This window comes from Epinephelus fuscoguttatus, linkage group LG6, assembly GCF_011397635.1.
Source record: "Epinephelus fuscoguttatus linkage group LG6, E.fuscoguttatus.final_Chr_v1".
In the NCBI taxonomy this organism is placed as follows: Eukaryota; Metazoa; Chordata; class Actinopteri; order Perciformes; family Serranidae; genus Epinephelus; species Epinephelus fuscoguttatus.
Window position 1 is genome coordinate 22,303,322 of NC_064757.1, and position 17,873 is coordinate 22,321,194.

The 17,873-nt window shown below is 41.4% G+C and overlaps 2 protein-coding genes across 3 annotated transcripts; both read left to right on the forward strand.

Moving 5' to 3' along the window:
• Positions 1–190: 190 nt before the first annotated feature.
• ube3b (ubiquitin protein ligase E3B) lies at positions 191–12,184 on the forward strand. Its single transcript, XM_049578096.1, has 27 exons — positions 191–747; positions 911–1,079; positions 2,233–2,350; positions 2,877–2,936; positions 3,028–3,132; positions 3,219–3,315; positions 3,426–3,508; positions 3,632–3,714; positions 3,880–3,985; positions 4,089–4,209; positions 4,337–4,514; positions 5,418–5,584; positions 5,686–5,853; positions 5,957–6,128; positions 6,221–6,339; positions 6,429–6,543; positions 6,655–6,754; positions 7,332–7,451; positions 7,541–7,717; positions 7,814–7,924; positions 8,023–8,160; positions 8,253–8,318; positions 8,402–8,460; positions 8,573–8,755; positions 8,985–9,096; positions 9,209–9,301; positions 9,934–12,184. Exons 2-27 carry the CDS (start codon positions 919–921, stop codon positions 10,123–10,125), a joined length of 3,204 nt encoding a protein of 1,067 aa, XP_049434053.1. The 5' UTR covers positions 191–747; positions 911–918; the 3' UTR covers positions 10,126–12,184.
• A 334-nt stretch (positions 12,185–12,518) lies between these two features.
• Positions 12,519–17,841, forward strand: aldh3b2 (aldehyde dehydrogenase 3 family, member B2). 2 transcript variants are annotated; one of them, XM_049578098.1, is made up of 10 exons: positions 12,519–12,753; positions 13,999–14,194; positions 14,286–14,396; positions 14,692–14,812; positions 14,907–14,992; positions 16,159–16,240; positions 16,318–16,707; positions 16,804–16,970; positions 17,071–17,170; positions 17,268–17,841. In XM_049578098.1, exons 1-10 carry the CDS (start codon positions 12,701–12,703, stop codon positions 17,465–17,467), a joined length of 1,506 nt encoding a protein of 501 aa, XP_049434055.1. In that variant the 5' UTR covers positions 12,519–12,700; the 3' UTR covers positions 17,468–17,841. The 2 variants fall into 2 exon arrangements, with proteins under 2 accessions (XP_049434055.1, XP_049434054.1); XM_049578097.1 differs by lacking the exon at positions 12,519–12,753 and adding an exon at positions 13,832–13,914.
• Positions 17,842–17,873: the final 32 nt, after the last annotated feature.

Sequence of the window (17,873 nt, forward strand, 5' to 3'; positions counted from 1 at the left end):
TTTGTTAAACGTTGCCGAGTGTCCAAGATGGGGTGAAATGAGACATGAGTGATAATTCAGCTCTTCACTTCAACCAACTTTTTGTCCTACTACTTTTATTTCACATATTGAAGAACATAGCTTTAATTTCATTAGCCGCCTGCACATTTCCGCTGCTGAAGGAGTAACAGTGATAACAGTCCCCCCCTCGCCACCCACCCTACACACAGGACGACAGCTTTATCCGCCAGCAGAAATAAAAAATCGCTGTTGTTACAACAGATTGAAGACAGTTTGGCATATATGGGGCCTGCTGTCGATAAAAAACTCTCATAAAACAAATTATATATTTGGACAAACACTACCCGGAATCATTTAGTGCGACACAGGGGATTAATGGCTGCAGTCAATGTACGGATCTCCTCTCATTGTTTACATTTCGAAACGGTATGTTGGTGGTGTTTTTGAGGCTGTCACTGACACAGGATCAAACCTAACCCCGCAATGAAGACAAATATAGCTAAATGAGTGTGAAAAGATTATCCGTGAGACAGTACAAGTCGACCAGCGGCGAACTAGCCCTGTGTGCTAACTATCCCAGCTCCATCTTTCCTGTGTCGCCCGCTGCTCCAGAGATGGCAAGTTAGTCTTCACCTTTTGTTTGGCTTTCCTCCCGCTTGGATCTCAAGGACACCCAAATGACTGAGGAGGTATAGCGCCAGGTGAGCCTGAAGGCCAGACAAAATCTTCGTTTGAGCAATATCACAGGTGAGTTCACTCACAACAGTGTGATAATATGCAGTTGTCGGAATGCTGTGTTATCACAGTCACAGTGTTCATAAAGCGCAGATATGTGATCTGCACCCACTGTCAAAATGTACTCGATACAAGCATGCGGATGATCAATGTATAAATGAGTCTTCTTTTCCAGGGTGCACGATGTTTAGTGTACCTCAAAGCTCCAAGTCCGAGTTCCTGGACAAAGCCAGGCAGGCCAGGGAGGAAAGGAAAGGACAGAAGGACAAGGAGAAAGCAGCAATCCACATCCAAGCCCTGGTCAGAAGATTTCTCTGTCGCTGCCGACTCCAGAAGCAAATACGGTAGTCTCTACTTTTATTTATTGCAGATTTACTAGTCACCTGTAATTTGAAGAGCATTGAGCTTAATATGTGTGCCACCAACATTATTAATAATCATGTTAGGAACTACCTTAACGAAAGGTGCCCACATTTCAAGACCCATCCGTTTCTTGAAAATCTCTTGCTCCTTCCAGATTCCATGAAGCAACTATCAAAGTTTGTGAACTGTTGTACTACTTCAGTTTCTTTAGGTCTTCAGTGTCTTGGCTTCATTGTTGTTCAATTAACTCACGAACTTTGTACTGTTATGGTATTGCAAGGCAATCCTTCTTTACTTCCTGTCAGCTGATGTTATTTACATACACTGCAAAACATCCCAACAAGAATTTAAGGTTCCCATATTTATAGGTTCCTTGTGTTTCAATCAGGAAATACCCATTTATGATGTTTATGTTGTCAATTTTGATTAATCCTTTACCATTACCCCAAGACAAAGCTGAACCACATCTTCCCATCAGTGTCTCTCGAATGTGACAAGTGCGGCTCTGCTGAAGGATCACTAGCACAGCTTTTGGACTGCAGTTTCAGTGGCTTTTAAAAGCTTATTCCAGAGACATTCAGCCCAACCACGACATTGCCATCTTTGGTTGCTCTGTGGAGGCTTTTGAGCTGCTGTACGACATGCAGTTTGCTCTACACTTAAGAATGGTGGTTGCTAAAAGACTTATTCTCCTCATGTGTAAGTCTACCACTCTATTCTGCTATGCACATTGGCTCAAGGACATGTTATGTATTATACAAGTGGAAAGACTGCATAGATCTGAATGGATTCGGGGGCCTTTCTTTGCACAGTGGCATCCACAAGGACCCTGCTTGGCTACATGAGTGTTACATTACCTTTATCCTGAGATGATACTATTTTGACAACATCTTTGGAAGATGATTTACATATTTTTGTATACTGTCTGGCACCCTTTTCATTTTGTTCTCTTTGTGTTCCACTTTACTTTGTATTGTTTTGTTTGTCCTTTCAATATATTTTGGCATTGTAAAACCGAAAACTAAGTAAACAAAGTATTTTTTTTTTAAAAAAAAGAACATTGTTAGTAAAATAGCAAATATTTGGTTTCATGTTCATGTATCCTTATGTCAATTTTTGTCTGTGTCTCATCAGGAAAGAGGTTGATGACTATTTTCAAGCCTCTGAAACTGGGACAACAAAAAGAAATGCACTTTCAATTTTCAAAATAGCTCGGAAATTACTATTTGTATATCGCCCAGAGGATAAGATGGTGAGTTGCCAGCTATCCTGTTTAGGCAAATATGTAATAGCAATCTTTAGTGAGCATCTTTAAGTAGCATAAGTTAGTTCACTGTCATCATAATAATGTTGTTTCGGTTACCTGTTAATCCTTTTTTTAATTAAGACAAATAACATACACAACATATGACAACACCCTGCAGATACATATCTGGGGGTCAAGTAGTCATGGGTAAAACTTCCCCTGGCCACCAAACCAGACTCATCATTGGCGTGCTAAGTCCCCCAAACAAGTACCATAACATAACACACATACAATACATACACACACCCATACACATCCACACAAATTATGCAATACATAAAACAAGCAAACACATACTGACACACATGTATACATATACACGTAGACACAAATGTGCATTAATGAGGAGTATGTACAGAAATAAGTGAGTGGGCAAAACAAGTAACAGCATAACGTTATGGTGGATCAATGATAAGAACCTGTTAATGCTTACTTTGTGACTCAAATGAGTGTAATTTTGTACATTACACAGAGGTTCGAGAAGCTCTGTCGTGCAATCCTTGCCAGCATGGAGGTTGAAAATGACTCTAAAGTGAGTGTGCATATGCTTAGACCATGTACGTATCAAACAATTTTTAAATGGGATTTTTGTCTGAGTGACTGTTCTCACATTTGGCCCTCAGGTCTGGTATGTTTCCTTGGCTCTCTCCAAAGACCTCACCATCCCCTGGCTCAAACAGATAAAAGACGTGCTATGGACTTGCTGTCAACTACTTAAAAATTTAAAGGTTAGTCTTGATTTGACGCTGGGAAATGTGTTTTGATATTCATTGTATGACTTTAATTGTATGTATCACTGTTTTGTCATATGCAGCCTGACATACTTCAGGACAATAAATTGGTAACGCTGTACCTCACCATGCTGGTGACCTTCACGGACACTTCAACCTGGCGGATAGTCAGAGGGAAGGGTGAGTCTCTGGCCAAGGTGGCATTGTTATTATTATAAACATCCAATTTGTTTTTGCAGGACATGCTTTCTGCCAAAAAACACAACACCTTCCTCTCATTATTTTAACAGAAGCTCTCAGACCTGCTTTGACAAGGATTTGTGAAAATATAATGGGCCATCTGAATCAAAAGGGATTCTATTCAATACTTCAGGTTCAGTATTACAGCTCGTACTTTTCAGTCTTATCATGAGATTCAGTGAAGTAGTGTGACACATATTTTCTTCCTCAGTGCCAGTAATATAAATACACATTATACATCACTTCTCTTGTATAGATCTTGCTGACCAATGGCTTGGCTCGTTCTAAACCGTCTCTCTCCAAAGGCACTCTAACAGCTATCTTCTCTTTGTCATTACGGTGAGCTGTGTGCTGCTTATTTGATGGATGTAACTGCTGTTCAAAAATAAGATAATACTCCAGTTTTAATACATGGAGTGGTGGAGACATGTTATATCCAGTTAGCTTTGTGTTTTGTGGTTTTATTTGCAGGCTGTCCTTTTGACTAAATCAAATATTTTTCAGGCCAGTCGTTGCTGCTCACTTTTCGGATAACCTGCTAAGATCCTTCCTCCTTCACATCATGTCAGTCCCAGCTGTCGTATCTCACCTCAGTGTGCTTACCCCAGAGGTAAAGGCCCTGTCACATATCATGTGTTGTTGCAAAGCAGTACTGTATGTAATAATCTGAACAATAAGAGAGTAGGTTATAAAATCTCCTAATGTCTTAACAGTGTATGGCATCCATCCAGACGCATGACCTGCTTCGGAAGTTCATTCTGTTTCTCAGCCGAGAAGAACAGTGTTTGGACATCTGTGTGTGTCTCGAGGGGAGCCACACTCTCTGCTTACTTGGTATAGTATTTCAGATAAATATGTGCTTCATGGATGCGATCTTGTTGTGGATGGATGAGAGAATGATTTTGTGTTCTGTGGACTATTGATTGTACTGTTGTGACTGCATTTTTCTCATGTTTGATAGGCAACCTGATTCATTTGGGCTACCTGAATGAGAAAGTCCTTGAAGAGGAGGCCAACCATTTTGTGAAGGACCTGACAGACATGCTGTCCTATTGCCAGAGATATGTGTCCCAAAAGAAATCCAACCTTACCCACTGGCACCCTGTCCTGGGCTGGTTCTCCCAGACTGTAGACTACGGGTCAGTGAAATACTTTATATTCGCTTGAATGGATCCAAATATTCACAAGAAAACTGCACAGAAAATGGGTTTCCAGGAGACCCAGAATATATAAAGAGAGGAAAGGTGTGAGGCTCTTTAAATACAAAAGTTAACATTTTAATGTGTTATATAGCACAAAAAAGACAGTTGTGCTGTAAAGACAAAGAACACACAGAGATCCCTTGATAGGCATACTCAGACTGCCTGCTTTCTCCTGGGAAAGTGCTTTTTTGGTGGTCTGTCGAGACATTATGTGTTGTACGTGTTTAAAGCATAACTGTGTTTGTACTTTCTGCAAATTACAGATTGACTTTTATTTAAAGGAATACTCAAACCACAAAACGACCATTTGAATATTAATTACTTTCCATGTGTTACGTTAAATCTATGAGGAAAACTCAGGTGCATTGGTAAGTGCACAAGTTTGAACTCTGCTTGTGCAATCCATTGAGTTGCTGAGGTGCACTACTGGTCCTTGTGTGAGTTTATGTAGAAGGGTTTTGAATAGAAAGGTTTTAGCAACAATGCAGGTGTTTGGGAAATACTGGGCATATGATTGGATAAATGAGACTTAATTTATACTGCTTGAGTTGTGTTAGAGTTTGTAAACTCTCACACAACTTGTTTGATATAGTTTTGTTGTTGTTAGTTCATCAAGAAATTCTCCTTTTTTGGATTTCTTATTCACTGGAAGCATGCGAGAAGACCCAAATTTTCTCTCCAAATTCAACGTAACATGCGGTGAGACATTGATATACACTGATATGTTGGGAAATATTCCTTTAAGTAGTGTCTCACTTTTACTTTGTTAAAAAGCGAATGCCAGATATGTGACTTGACTTCATCTCGCCTCTGCCTCCTCCTCTTTCCTGTTTCCTGCAGTCTAAATGAGTCGATGCCGCTGGTCACTAAACAGCTTCAGTACCTGTGGGGTGTTTCTGTCATTCGGACTCTCTTCAGTGACGTCCTGTCTAAAAAGCTGGAGAGTCAGGAGCCCACTCCCCCGCCCCCGCAGCCTAGCACATCACAAAACAATCTACCAGTGAAGAGTGAGTTATAAACAAAGCTATTCCAACCTTTCAAGATAAGCACACTCTGTCCTTGAAGGTTCTTCTCTGCATCCCTGGTGTTGTGTCTGTGTTTTTGACAGACCTCTTCAAGCGGGCATTTCAGAAGTCGGCTTCAGTACGGAACATCCTGAAACCTGTCGGAGGGAAGCGAGTCGACTCAGCTGAAGTTCAGAAGGTGTGCAGCATCTGTGTGCTCTACCAGACTGCTCTGTCTACGCTAACACAGATACGACTCCAGATACTCACCGGTCAGTACCAGAATCTTACTTTTTTATGTCATACAAACACACAGTATTTTGGAGACATACTGAAAAGTTTACCACTGAGTATTTCACTGTGCATTATCTGCAGGTCTGACACATCTTGATGACCTTTTGCCTAAACTCTGGGCCTTTATCTGTGAGCTCGGTCCACAGGGAGGCCTCAAACTCTTCATGGAGTGTCTAAACAATGACACTGAAGAGTCCAAGCAGCTCCTGGCTATGCTCATGCTCTTTTGTGACTGCTCACGGCACCTCATCACGTAATTTTACTGAAATTTTTTCGTTACCTTCATGTGCATAGGATGCCCAATGTAGCAGCAACATATTATGACACACTGTTTGTGTGTTACAGAATTCTAGATGACATTGAAGTCTATGAAGAACAAACATCTTTCAAGATAGAGGAACTCATCACTATCTCCTCATTTCTGAACACATTTGTGTACAAGATGATATGGGATGGCATATTAGGTGCGTGCGTGACTGAAACTTGACACAAATGATGATGAACTGATTGAACAGATACACTTTTACTGATAAAGCTGTTTTGTATTTCATAGAAAACGCTAAAGGAGAGAAACTGGAGTTGTTCCACAGTGTTCATGGCTGGTTGATGGTGCTTTATGAACGCGACTGCAGGCGAAGATTCACCCCTGATGACCACTGGCTTCGCAAGTAAATACAAACACTTAATTGCTGTTAATATCCTAAACACATCGGCCCTCTGTTTTTGCTTTGTGATTTCATTTTAAAGTTCATCTTTACATCTTTGTGTGTTGCGTTCAGGGACCTGAAGCCCAGCCTGTTGTTTCAAGAGCTGGAGAAAGGCAAGAAAAGAGCTCAGCTTTTACTGCAGTACATCCCACATGTCATCCCACATAAAAATGTGAGTAAGAAGGATCCATATGAAGGATAAAGGATACACATTTCACTTTCCTCTTACCTGTAGTGCTATTTATGAATCAAGATGGTTTTGGTGTGAATTTCCAAGTATTGAAGATATCAATTGCTAGCTCACCTAGCACTGCTGAGTATTACAACATTACAGCTCAGCCAAGGAGGACGCCATTAATTAATTAATGAGGCTCTTGTCCATGAGTAGATGTGCACTGCCCTCTGCACATTGATAAGTTTGGCAGGTGTAGTTCTGTAGACAGAAAATAGTTCTGACATGAAACTGCTCACAACAAGTGCTGTGGATTATCTTGAGTAACCGGGTCATGATTTGGCGCTTTGAATGCCACAAGCTGAGTGCCATCTAGCTCCATTACATTCAAGAGAAGGCAGACATCTCTACAGCTGATATCTATAACACTCTGCAACTCACACCAAAACAATCTAGATTGATAAATAGCACTATAGGTAAGAGGGAAAATATGTATTTTTGATTTTGGGGTGAACTGTCCCTTTAAGACAGTGTCATTTCCTTTTCAGTTGTGTAATTTCTTTCCCTCTCATTTCAGAGGGTGCTGCTGTTCAGAAACATTGTTACAAAAGAAAAAGAAAGTTTAGGACTGGTGGAAACAAGCTCAGCTTCACCTCATGTCACCCACATAACCATTCGTCGCTCACGGATGCTGGAGGTAAGGAGTCAACAGATCTGATAGATCTTTTTTTAAAGAGAGCATAAATGTATACGTCAGTTGTTCATAACCCGTTTCCCTGTCCTAAGGATGGATACGACCAGCTCCGCAGATTGCCGGCAAATTCCATAAAAGGCGTAATTCGTGTGAAGTTTGTCAATGATCTGGGAGTAGACGAGGCTGGAATTGATCAGGATGGTGTGTTCAAAGAGTTTCTAGAGGAGATCATTAAGAAAGTGTTCAATCCTGCTCTCAACCTGTTCAAAGTAAGTAAGGCAGATAGAAAGCCATTTTTTTCTTCACAACACTGCCGCTGATATTGATTTTACGATTTTGTGTGATATAATTTTTATTTTCTGTAGACTACAAGTGGAAACGAAAGGCTGTATCCTTCACCCACCTCTTACATCCATGAGAACCATCTGCAGCTGTTTGAGTTTGTGGGGAAGATGCTCGGGAAAGCCATATATGAGGTATGTCTTCTGAAAACATGCCCTTATTGTTAATCTCCCTCTGAACACTGTTTTAGGTGATTTCAGTGAATGTGTAATTATGATTTCTGTATGCTCAGGGCATTGTTGTGGACGTCCCTTTTGCCTCGTTCTTCCTCAGTCAAGTCTTGGGTCACCACCACAGCACTTTCTACAGCTCCATTGATGAGCTGCCCTCGCTGGACTCTGAGTTTTATAAGAACCTCACTTCCATCAAGGTCGGGTGGGATTACACTTGGACAGTTTGTTTTTCAGTAATTTATCCCATTTTATTCTCTCACATCTTTCATTTTGTTTTATATTTTTTCAGCGCTATGATGGAGATGTAGGAGATCTAGGACTGACGTTATCCTATGATGAGGATGTTATGGGGCAGGTAAGAACGGAAAGTGTGAAAGATATAATAGTTAAATACATGAAATTCACAAATTCAAAGCTACTTTTCCCCTTTCTGTATAGCTTGTCTGTCATGAGTTGATACCCGGGGGCAAAACCATGCCAGTCACCAATGAAAACAAGTATGTAAATTCATATTCAATGGCACTGACCCTCTTTAAATGTCCTTTTTCTGATGGTTGTCTACTTAACAGAAATCATTTTCTAACTGTGACCTAACACAATGCCCCGCAGGATCAGCTACATCCACCTCATGGCTCACTTCCGGATGCACACGCAGATTAAGGAGCAAACGGCGGCTTTCATTCGGGGCTTCCGCAGCATCATTAACCCAGAGTGGCTGCACATGTTCTCCACGCCTGAGGTTCAGCGTCTTGTCTCGGGAGATAATGCTGAGATTGATCTCGATGACCTCAAGTATGTGACATTTCAGACATATTTAATTAGCAGACAATTCTTCTTCTATTCTTGCTGTGCCACTGCAACAGTTTTACTCACTGTAATGCTTCTTCAGTAAATGTGTCCCAAATCTAGCAGGAATTTTCCCCTCAACCAAAACACTTAATTAGAGATGCAACGGCCCTTTTCCTTCATCTATGCTCCCTGTGCACAGAGATGCTCATCCTTGTCTTCTTCTCTTTCTCAGGAAACACACGGTCTACTATGGAGGTTTTCACAGCAGCCATCGTGTTATCATCTGGCTGTGGGACATCCTGTCCAGTGACTTCACTGCTGAAGAGAGGGCTATGTTCCTTAAAGTAAATTGTTATTTTGGTTCTGTCTACTGTAACTGTCACAGCCAAAAGCAGCTAATTTTTACACCAAATGGCTTTCTGTCATCTCGTGTATTCTTTGTGTTTGTTTCCACAGTTTGTTACCAGCTGCTCCAGACCGCCTCTTCTAGGTTTTGCCTACCTCAAACCACCTTTCTCCATCCGTTGTGTGGAAGTTTCAGATGATCAGGTAAGAATAAAAAATGAGGATATTGATGCATCTAAAGGGCCAGACACGCCAAACTGACATCAAAGAAATAGTGGCGACAAAGGCCGATAGTTGTGTCACCCCATGTCGCCTGTGTCTTGGCCAAAAAGTTGAACACACCACAAAGACAACAGCCAATGACCAACTCACACGTATGTTCTGCACCTGTATGTGAGGATATAACTCTCCATAACAGCAGAGGGTGGTGGTCTGTACTCTTCATTGAAAAAGGGAATCCGAAAGACCAACAGGACGTATTCAAGACGCTAGTTAACACATTAGCACAACCTGGTGTTAAAGAACAAAGGATATCTACTGAACACTGGCGAAAATAACACAAATAATTCTGAGTCGTTTCTGAGAAAGAGCTTAATTGCTTAAAAAAAATTTTTTTACCTTCTACAACAAGTTTATTTCGGTCTCATCTCTTGACTTTGGCTGTTTGTTTGCTTTCCTCACTTCTGTTTCTTTTCTTGTGCACTTAAACTTTCTCGTGCAGCTAAACTGTTTATCAAAGGGATTCAACGTGGTAAATTGACTGACAAAAAGCAGACAGGGGCTGACGAGTGCTAGTGTGGGTCTGTTTGTACTAACAGAGTATTTCCTTTGTCCAGGACACCGGAGACACCCTCGGCAGTGTTCTTAGGGGCTTTTTCACTATCCGCAAGAAGGAGCCTGGTGGTCGACTTCCCACTTCGTCAACGTGCTTCAACCTGCTCAAGTTGCCCAATTACAGCAAGAAGAGCATCTTGCGCGACAAGCTGCGCTATGCTATCAGTATGAACACAGGCTTTGAGCTCTCCTAACTGTGTTGCACCAAGACAATCTTCACAAGAGGGTTGTGTTAAGCAGCTTGAGCCGAGCAAGAGGTTCGGCTTACACGGACTGGAGCCTGTCAAGTCAACAGGCCATCACATAAACAAAAGGGGGTGTCATGAAGGACCTACAAACTCTCCTTTTGTCTCTTTTTCAAACTGGATGAGCTCTGCTCTACTTCAGTCCACTCCCTCACATCAAAGGGGATGCTGTCTCTGCAGCACAATCCAATTTTTAGCATCTCCCTTTGCCACTCTCAAAATTCAATATGTCATGTATTTAACTTGATGAAAGACGGATACACAGTGGCTAGATCTCTGTTTCTCAGGCTTAACAGAATCACGCTCGGCTCTAACGCTCCCATTTTAAACGAACTGGAAAGCAATACAGATGCAATGCAAGCCATTAGACACGTGGTCGACTCACTCAAGTGGAACCAAGCATTGTTAATACACGTACAAGCTTGGACTCCATTACCCAAGCAACTTTTAGCTGATATTGGATGAGTCTTAAAATGTTTTGCTGAACATAATGCATCTTTCATAAATGGAAGACAAATCAATGTCTGTGTTCAGCCTTCGTGGAGAAGGAGCGGCTCACAGCAGCGATCTTGTGTTGATTACATTACGTCCCATTTCAAGGAAAATCATTTTGACCGCACTACATGTGTCCCCACTACAAGACACTGCAGTCACCTGAGAGAGATGTTGGCCCTCTGATTTTTAGCATTGAAAATGGAACTCCTGCTTCAGTTTTGGTGAAGCAGCAGAATCCTGCAGTTTGATTTAGAAAAGATGTCCGTGGTGTAACATTTACCTTTTGAGTAAAAAAGAAGCTGAAATTGTTTGGGCACTATTTATATCCGTCTAGTAAAGGAGACTCCGCTGTTCACACATCTGTGCTTGACCTACACTCTGAAAAAACGAGTAAAGCTAATGATGGTGTAAGTCTTTGTACTTAATACTAGTGAAACTTAAGATTTCTCACTACACCTTTGAATAACGCTCAGTGCCTCATATAACACCACCCCCCCTGCTCTCACATGTCTGACAGTACTCCAATAGTAACCAATAACCACGTGTATCGGAAACAAGCCATAGATATGGGGGCTACGTACCTGGACTTATTCTCTGCTCCGACTAACAAAAAAAAGTCTGAAACCCAAACACTCTACTACAACAACAGCAACGACCGAGGAGGGTTTCACTGCAATGCCCTCTGAGCTCTGTGGACGTTTTAAGCCATGTCGAAAAAGAATTAGAGGTTTGAAAACCTCTCAACATGATGTCATGGACTGGTTCGTCAACCAAATGTGACTGTGCTTGATTTGATGTTCCCTTGGATGGAAATGTTGCACACCTTTCTGCTGTTTGTGGCTGTTGGTGGAGGGAGAAGGGACACGAGGGTGAATGTCACCTTATCAGCCTAACTTTACACAGGGTTTCATTACATCATAAAGTTAAGGAAGTTTACCAGAAAGAGGACTGCAGCTTTCAAAGAAACTATCAAATCTTTACTAAGTTCTTTATTATGCAAAAAATGTTTTCTTGTCATGAATGAGTATGGATACTTGTTAATAAGTAACACAAGCTATAGAAAATACTGGTCATTATTGCCATGTTTCTAACTGGTATCGTCATGGCCGTTAAATTGTGTGAAAACAACAAAAAAAGTGATTATAATTATATATAACACCGGTTGTACTAAATTTACCCGCAGTAAACTAATGAGATTAAAATATTTTCAGATCTGACAAATCAGTCATGAGGATCTTGCTCCATTCTCCACCTTTTAATCTGTTCCAGCAACAAGTGGAAACACTGCGAATGGATGCGCACGACTTGCTTTACACCCGAGTCTGTGTTGGTGTGCGCGAGAGATGAAAGATACCTCACAAGCTTGTCTGTCTCGTGATGAGGTCGCTCATCTGTTTAAAAATGATGTCAAGAGTAGGCTAGACTTTAAGTGTACCAGTGGACTGCTGATGCTGACCTTTGACTATCCGCTCTTTTAGTACAAAAAAATAATAAAAACAATTCTGGAAATGTTTCCACCATTCCTGTGAAAGTTTTCATCTCTTTTTACAGTGTCTTTGAGACTGGCTGCACTACAGTATGGAGCGTGTTGTTGTTAAAACAGATGTAAGATTTGTCCATGTGTAAGATACTTTTCCCCCTGTAATGTTAACTCATGTACACCAGTATAATATAAATCATTTCTTTAAAGCATCTCTTCAAATCAGTGTTTTTCCTTCTTAAAGCACTGACTGACAGTGTTTCAGCTCTTTACATTGAATTAATTGGTTTATTGCAAACACCTGCTGAGTCTGGAGCAACACCACAGTGGATCTGAGCATGGGACTGAAGCAGTGACAGGCTGATGATTGACAGCAAGCTTTGTTTTAAACCTTAACAGGCTGTGGGATTTCATTACACCACAGTTTCTTGTTTTCCTGAATAGTGTGCATGGCGGATTATGGTGTAAATGCGCAAGTCTCATTGTGCTCCGTCCCTGCACTGCGCGTCTCTTCATGAAAGGTGAACAGGAGGAACCTGCACAATAACCATGAGCAGTCCACCAAGCCCTTCTCCAGCCCGATGGTTCAAAGCGCTGCGAAGGTAATGTTATATTTTAATTTACACTATGTACATGTTTGGTGATAAGACAACATGTGATCTTAATGTTTTAATGTGTGTAAGTTCTGTCCATTGATGACATACCTCTCAGGAGCTGAGCCTGTAAGTATTCAGGGCTCAGCCCAAACCTAAGGGGGTCGGGGTCATGCTCCCCCTTGCAGATTTTTCCCCCCATTTATGGCACACTTTTTTCAAGCTGTTTGAGATGATAGCATGCCTAAAAATCTGCACATCAATTGGAAAAAAACATTACAGCTGCCAAGGGAAATAAATCCTCCTGTAGAGCCTATATCTTGTTTTATAGTTAATTGTTCTCCGACTGTCTTCATCATTCTGAAACTATATCACTACATATATTTATGTTGAGGATTCACACCTGCCTCCTAAAAAGAGGCAAAAATTGTCTTCTGTAAGGCTACCATTTTTAAATTACATGACATGACATGACTGGAAATGTATGTATTTAATCATATATTCTTTCTTCCTTGTTTTTCATCAATTCATTTAATATATCTAACTATTTTCTTGTGTTATTATATGAACAAGTTACTCTGATTGCCATGGTTTTGACATATTGTTCTTAAGAACACAATAAAAAGCATGATTCAAAATGTTACATAACATAGTTGGGTAGGGGATTGGGCATTTCAACAGCATCACTAATCTTGAAACCTATTTTTGTGATACTGCTCTCGAGTGTAAAGTTCACAGAATGAATGTTTAGCTGACAGATCTGCTACATTTGAATCTATGCCATAATCATTTGGGGTGCTCTAATTGTAAATCCAGGATCTCCAACACTGACAGAAGAAAAAAACACTTACCTAAATATATTAAATTTCTTTAGGCGAAAAACCTAAACTATCAGGGGCATTTGAGAGAAACCCCCCACCCCGCCACCAGTGCCTTGGAATGGCTGCAGTGACTCTAGCCTTAGTTTGTGTAGCCTACATCACCTGATTGGCTGGACTTGTTAGGATTTTCACTATTCTCCCTGCCAGTGGGGCTTTTACATAGCTGGTGCATTGGCTTAACTGCACACTAACGCCACTCAGAAAAGGTCCAGCAGTGGAGAATAAACATGAGTGGAAAAATAAGGGCATGCTATGCTTGTCAAAGGAATGGCCGCTTAACATGCAGAAGGTACAGACGGTTTAAGCTATGGATCAAGGATGTCTTTTTATTGTCTTATGGTGTTAAAAACTGGTGACATGGTTGCTGTTTCAGGACCAGGCTGGGGGAGCCCTGTTTGAGGACATACCCTCTGGAGTGTGAAGATCTGCTGAAGAGGGCAAGAGTTGCTTTTCAAGCTGGACGCACCCTCAAGGAGGGCTTCAGACTGGCTCAGCTGGAGGCTGTGGTGCGGATGCTGGAGGAACATGAGTGTGACTTTGTGGATACTCTTGGAAGGGACCTTCATAAGGTGAGGAGTGAAGTGGTCACCTACAATGGCTGTGCTTGTAATGAGAACTGACATAATGGTCTGATTGGTGATTTCTCTCTGTTTTAACCAGCCAAGGTTTGAGACAGTTGTGTCAGAACTGATTCTTGTCAAGAATGAGGCACTTCATGCTATCAACAACCTTAAGAAGTGGATGCAGCCTCAGCATGTGGAAAGAAACCTGGTGAGACTATTGCCCCCTGTTATTCAATAACATCTTCATAATAATATTGGGATTATTCAGGGTTTACACAACCTTTCTGGAGAGCTTATTCTGTCTCACTGCAACAAAGAAAAGTATTGTGCTGGACCCACCAAAGCAGATTAAAACTTGCCTTGCCCTTTTTGTAAGAATGAATTTGGCTGAGGTCCATTTCTTTCTGTTAGTCAACCTGCACACTAATAAACTCTGCCCTTTTTCACTCATAATGGTTCTGTGTCACTTGTAACCTATTTTTGAGCTCATCTGATTGGTTTAGTCCACCACGTTGGATGAGTGTCTGATGGTCAGTGAGCCACTGGGGGTGGTGTTCATCATGGCGACCTGGTGCAGTCCTGTCCAAACATGTCTGGTGCCGCTGGTAGGGGTCATCGCAGCAGGTGCAGAGACTCAAGACACTCATTTAATCAATTTAATTCTGGTCTTATTTATCCTCACACAAGCTTACTGATTATATGTCATTACTTTGGATAGGAAACTGTGCAATCATCAGCCCCCATGAGTACACCACTCACACAGCAGAGCTTCTTCATCGTCTCATCCCCTTTTACTTGGACAATGTGAGTAATTACACAGCAGTGAGGATGGATGATTATCATTTTGTTTCAACAAACCTTTTTAGTATAGAAGTATCACAAAAGCTGACTTTTTTTTCACTCAAATATTGAGAGGCTGACTAATTGCTATATCTACTCATTTCGGGCCTTAATGACTCATTTGTATGAAACTGCTCTCGACAAAGTGTGGCATCTAGTGGAGAGGTTGCAGATTGCAACCAACTGAATACCCCTTCCCCTCGATCCTCCATTTCTGGACGTGTAGAGAGAATACTGTGGCCTTTAGATGATGTAAAAAAAAAAAAAAAAAAAAACCTTGAAAATTCCTCCCTAGAACAAGTGTTTGGTTTGTCCAATCAGGACTACTTTAGAAACATGGTGGTGCAACATGGTGGGCTTTGGCACATGATATGGCATATGGGAGAGGTTTGCCTGGAGGCCTTTCAGCCACATAATTATTCATTCTAATCCAAACAAAGATACATATTTATCTAACCTTAACAAAGAAAGCCCTTCTGCAAACTTCTCCCAGGAGATGGGCTCTGTGAAAGAGGACAGCAGTTCAAATTTTCAAGACACACTGCTAAACTAGAAATGCAAAGACCAATAACACACCACTTCACCATCATCACAAATTACCAATTAATTCCGCAACCCAACCTAACCTGATGACAGAAGATCTTCAGCCTGACCAGAAAGTGCAAACCCCCAGAAAATATATGTGAAACTAAGATATTTTAAAATGAAGGTAAGATGCTTTCATATTCTGGTTGGCGCAAAAGACAGAGCCGACACACATCAGCAGCAGGTTTAAAGTGTTAAAATATAAATTTATTCTTCTTCTCATTTTATTTTAATACATCATCCGACACCAGTGATCTGACCTGTGTTATTATTTGTACCAGAACTGAGCCGGCAAAATAAAATTGAGACAAAATACCAAGCGCAAATCACCTTTTTTGCAAGGCACCCACCAAGTACCCCGCAAAAAAGGCACCTAAGTTGCCCAACTGGATGCAGGACTCTGGTCCCTATGCAGACATTAAGTGCTCATTCTAAGCTAATGAAACCATAATGATTCTTACTTTCAGGATTGTGTATTGATTGACAGTAAGGACCTACAGTGCTACATTAAAATATAATGATCTAAAATTCTTGTTTTCCTCAAGGAATGCTTCCATGTGATTCTTGCAGGCACACATGACTTGCCTGAAGTTGTGGAACTTAAATTTGACCATGTCTTCTTTACAGGTAAAGATAACCTCGGCTATAAAACCATTTTGGGATTATTTATTGAATTATTCTTAAAGATGTCTCTCAATCCGTAGGCAACAGGGAGGAGGGAAGCAGAATTGCTCAGGCTGCAGCTCGCACACTCACACCCATTACACTGATTTTGGGAGGCAAGAACCCGTGTTATGTGGACCAACACTGTGACATTGCCACCACCGCACAGCGCATCACCTGGGCACGTTTTCACAATGTTGGACAGAGCTTGGTGGCTCCTGACTACATCCTTTGCCACACTGATGTCCAAGTACGGCTGGTGCAGGCCCTGAAGTGCTGCCTGATGCAGTTCTACGGTTCTGATCCCAGAGAATCCCGCAGTTACGGCCGCATGGTCAATCTAGAAGTCTTCAACCGTACGAGAGAAATGCTGTGGAGATCAGGCAAGGTGGCTGTGGGTGGGCAAGTGATTGAAGCAGAAAAATATATTGGTAAGCGTCTTCTGTGTGGGATTCAATGAAAGACAGCTAACTGTGTCATATGCATTAAGTTTTATATTGTTATTAACTTCTTTATTATGTCTGAAGCTCCAACAATCTTGACAGAGGTAGTAGAATCAGATCCCATTATGCAACAGGACATTTCTGGCCCAGTCCTTCCTGTTCTGACTGTGAACAATGTGGATGAAGCAATTGCCTTCATTAACAAGCAAGAGAAACCCCTCTGTGTGTATGCATATTCCAGCAACAGCAAAGTATGTGACAGACTCAAGTTAAGACACTCTGTATTCATTATACAAGCCTGGTGCAGCTGATGTGCATTCTGATCACGTGTTGGCCTTTCTGACAATGCAGGTCATCTCAAGGCTAATGAGTGAGACCTCTAGTGGAAGCTTTTGCTCCAATGACAGCGTCCTGCAAAGTCTGATGGTGGCTCTGCCTTTTGGAGGAGTTGGTAAATCAGTGGCAGCAGAGTGCAAATTAAACTGAACATAGTGGTGGGATAATTTTACCTATGATATATAAATTCTCTTGGCACTTTTTTTTTACAGGTGCCAGTGGAATGGGCTCCTACCATGGACGCTACAGCTTTGATACCTTCTCTCACAGGAAATCATGCCTGCTAAGAGGCACACGTTTTGAGTGTGTAACTTATCTCCGTTATCCGCCCTATGAGGACCGCAATCTGTCTCTAATGACATGGGCCAGTACCCTGTCCCAGAGGAGCCAGGGATGGTGCCAGATCCTGTGACGGTGGGAGGGTGAACGGAGCCATGTTGGAAGAAAGCCGGGTGCCCCCTAAGTCCTGAATAGTTGTGACGTGCAGATGTATTGTTCGTGTAGTAAAAATAGATGAAAACAAAAACAAATGGGGTACAGCCACATCTAATAAAGGGGGTGGGGGGTGGTATATCAACCCTGGGTGATGACAACTGTAAAACCAACAAGAACAAGAGATACTCTTCAGTATTTTAAGTTTCTCTGCTGCAGCACAATAAATGTATACCACCTCAACTACATATGTGTTCAATGAAACATTAATTGTGCAAAATGAAACCAGCATGTACATAAACCAGCATGTACATTTATCGGCTGAATGGTTTAAGATTTAGCCACAGTGAAGTTTATTACCACCGATATTCTCACATTATGCTAAG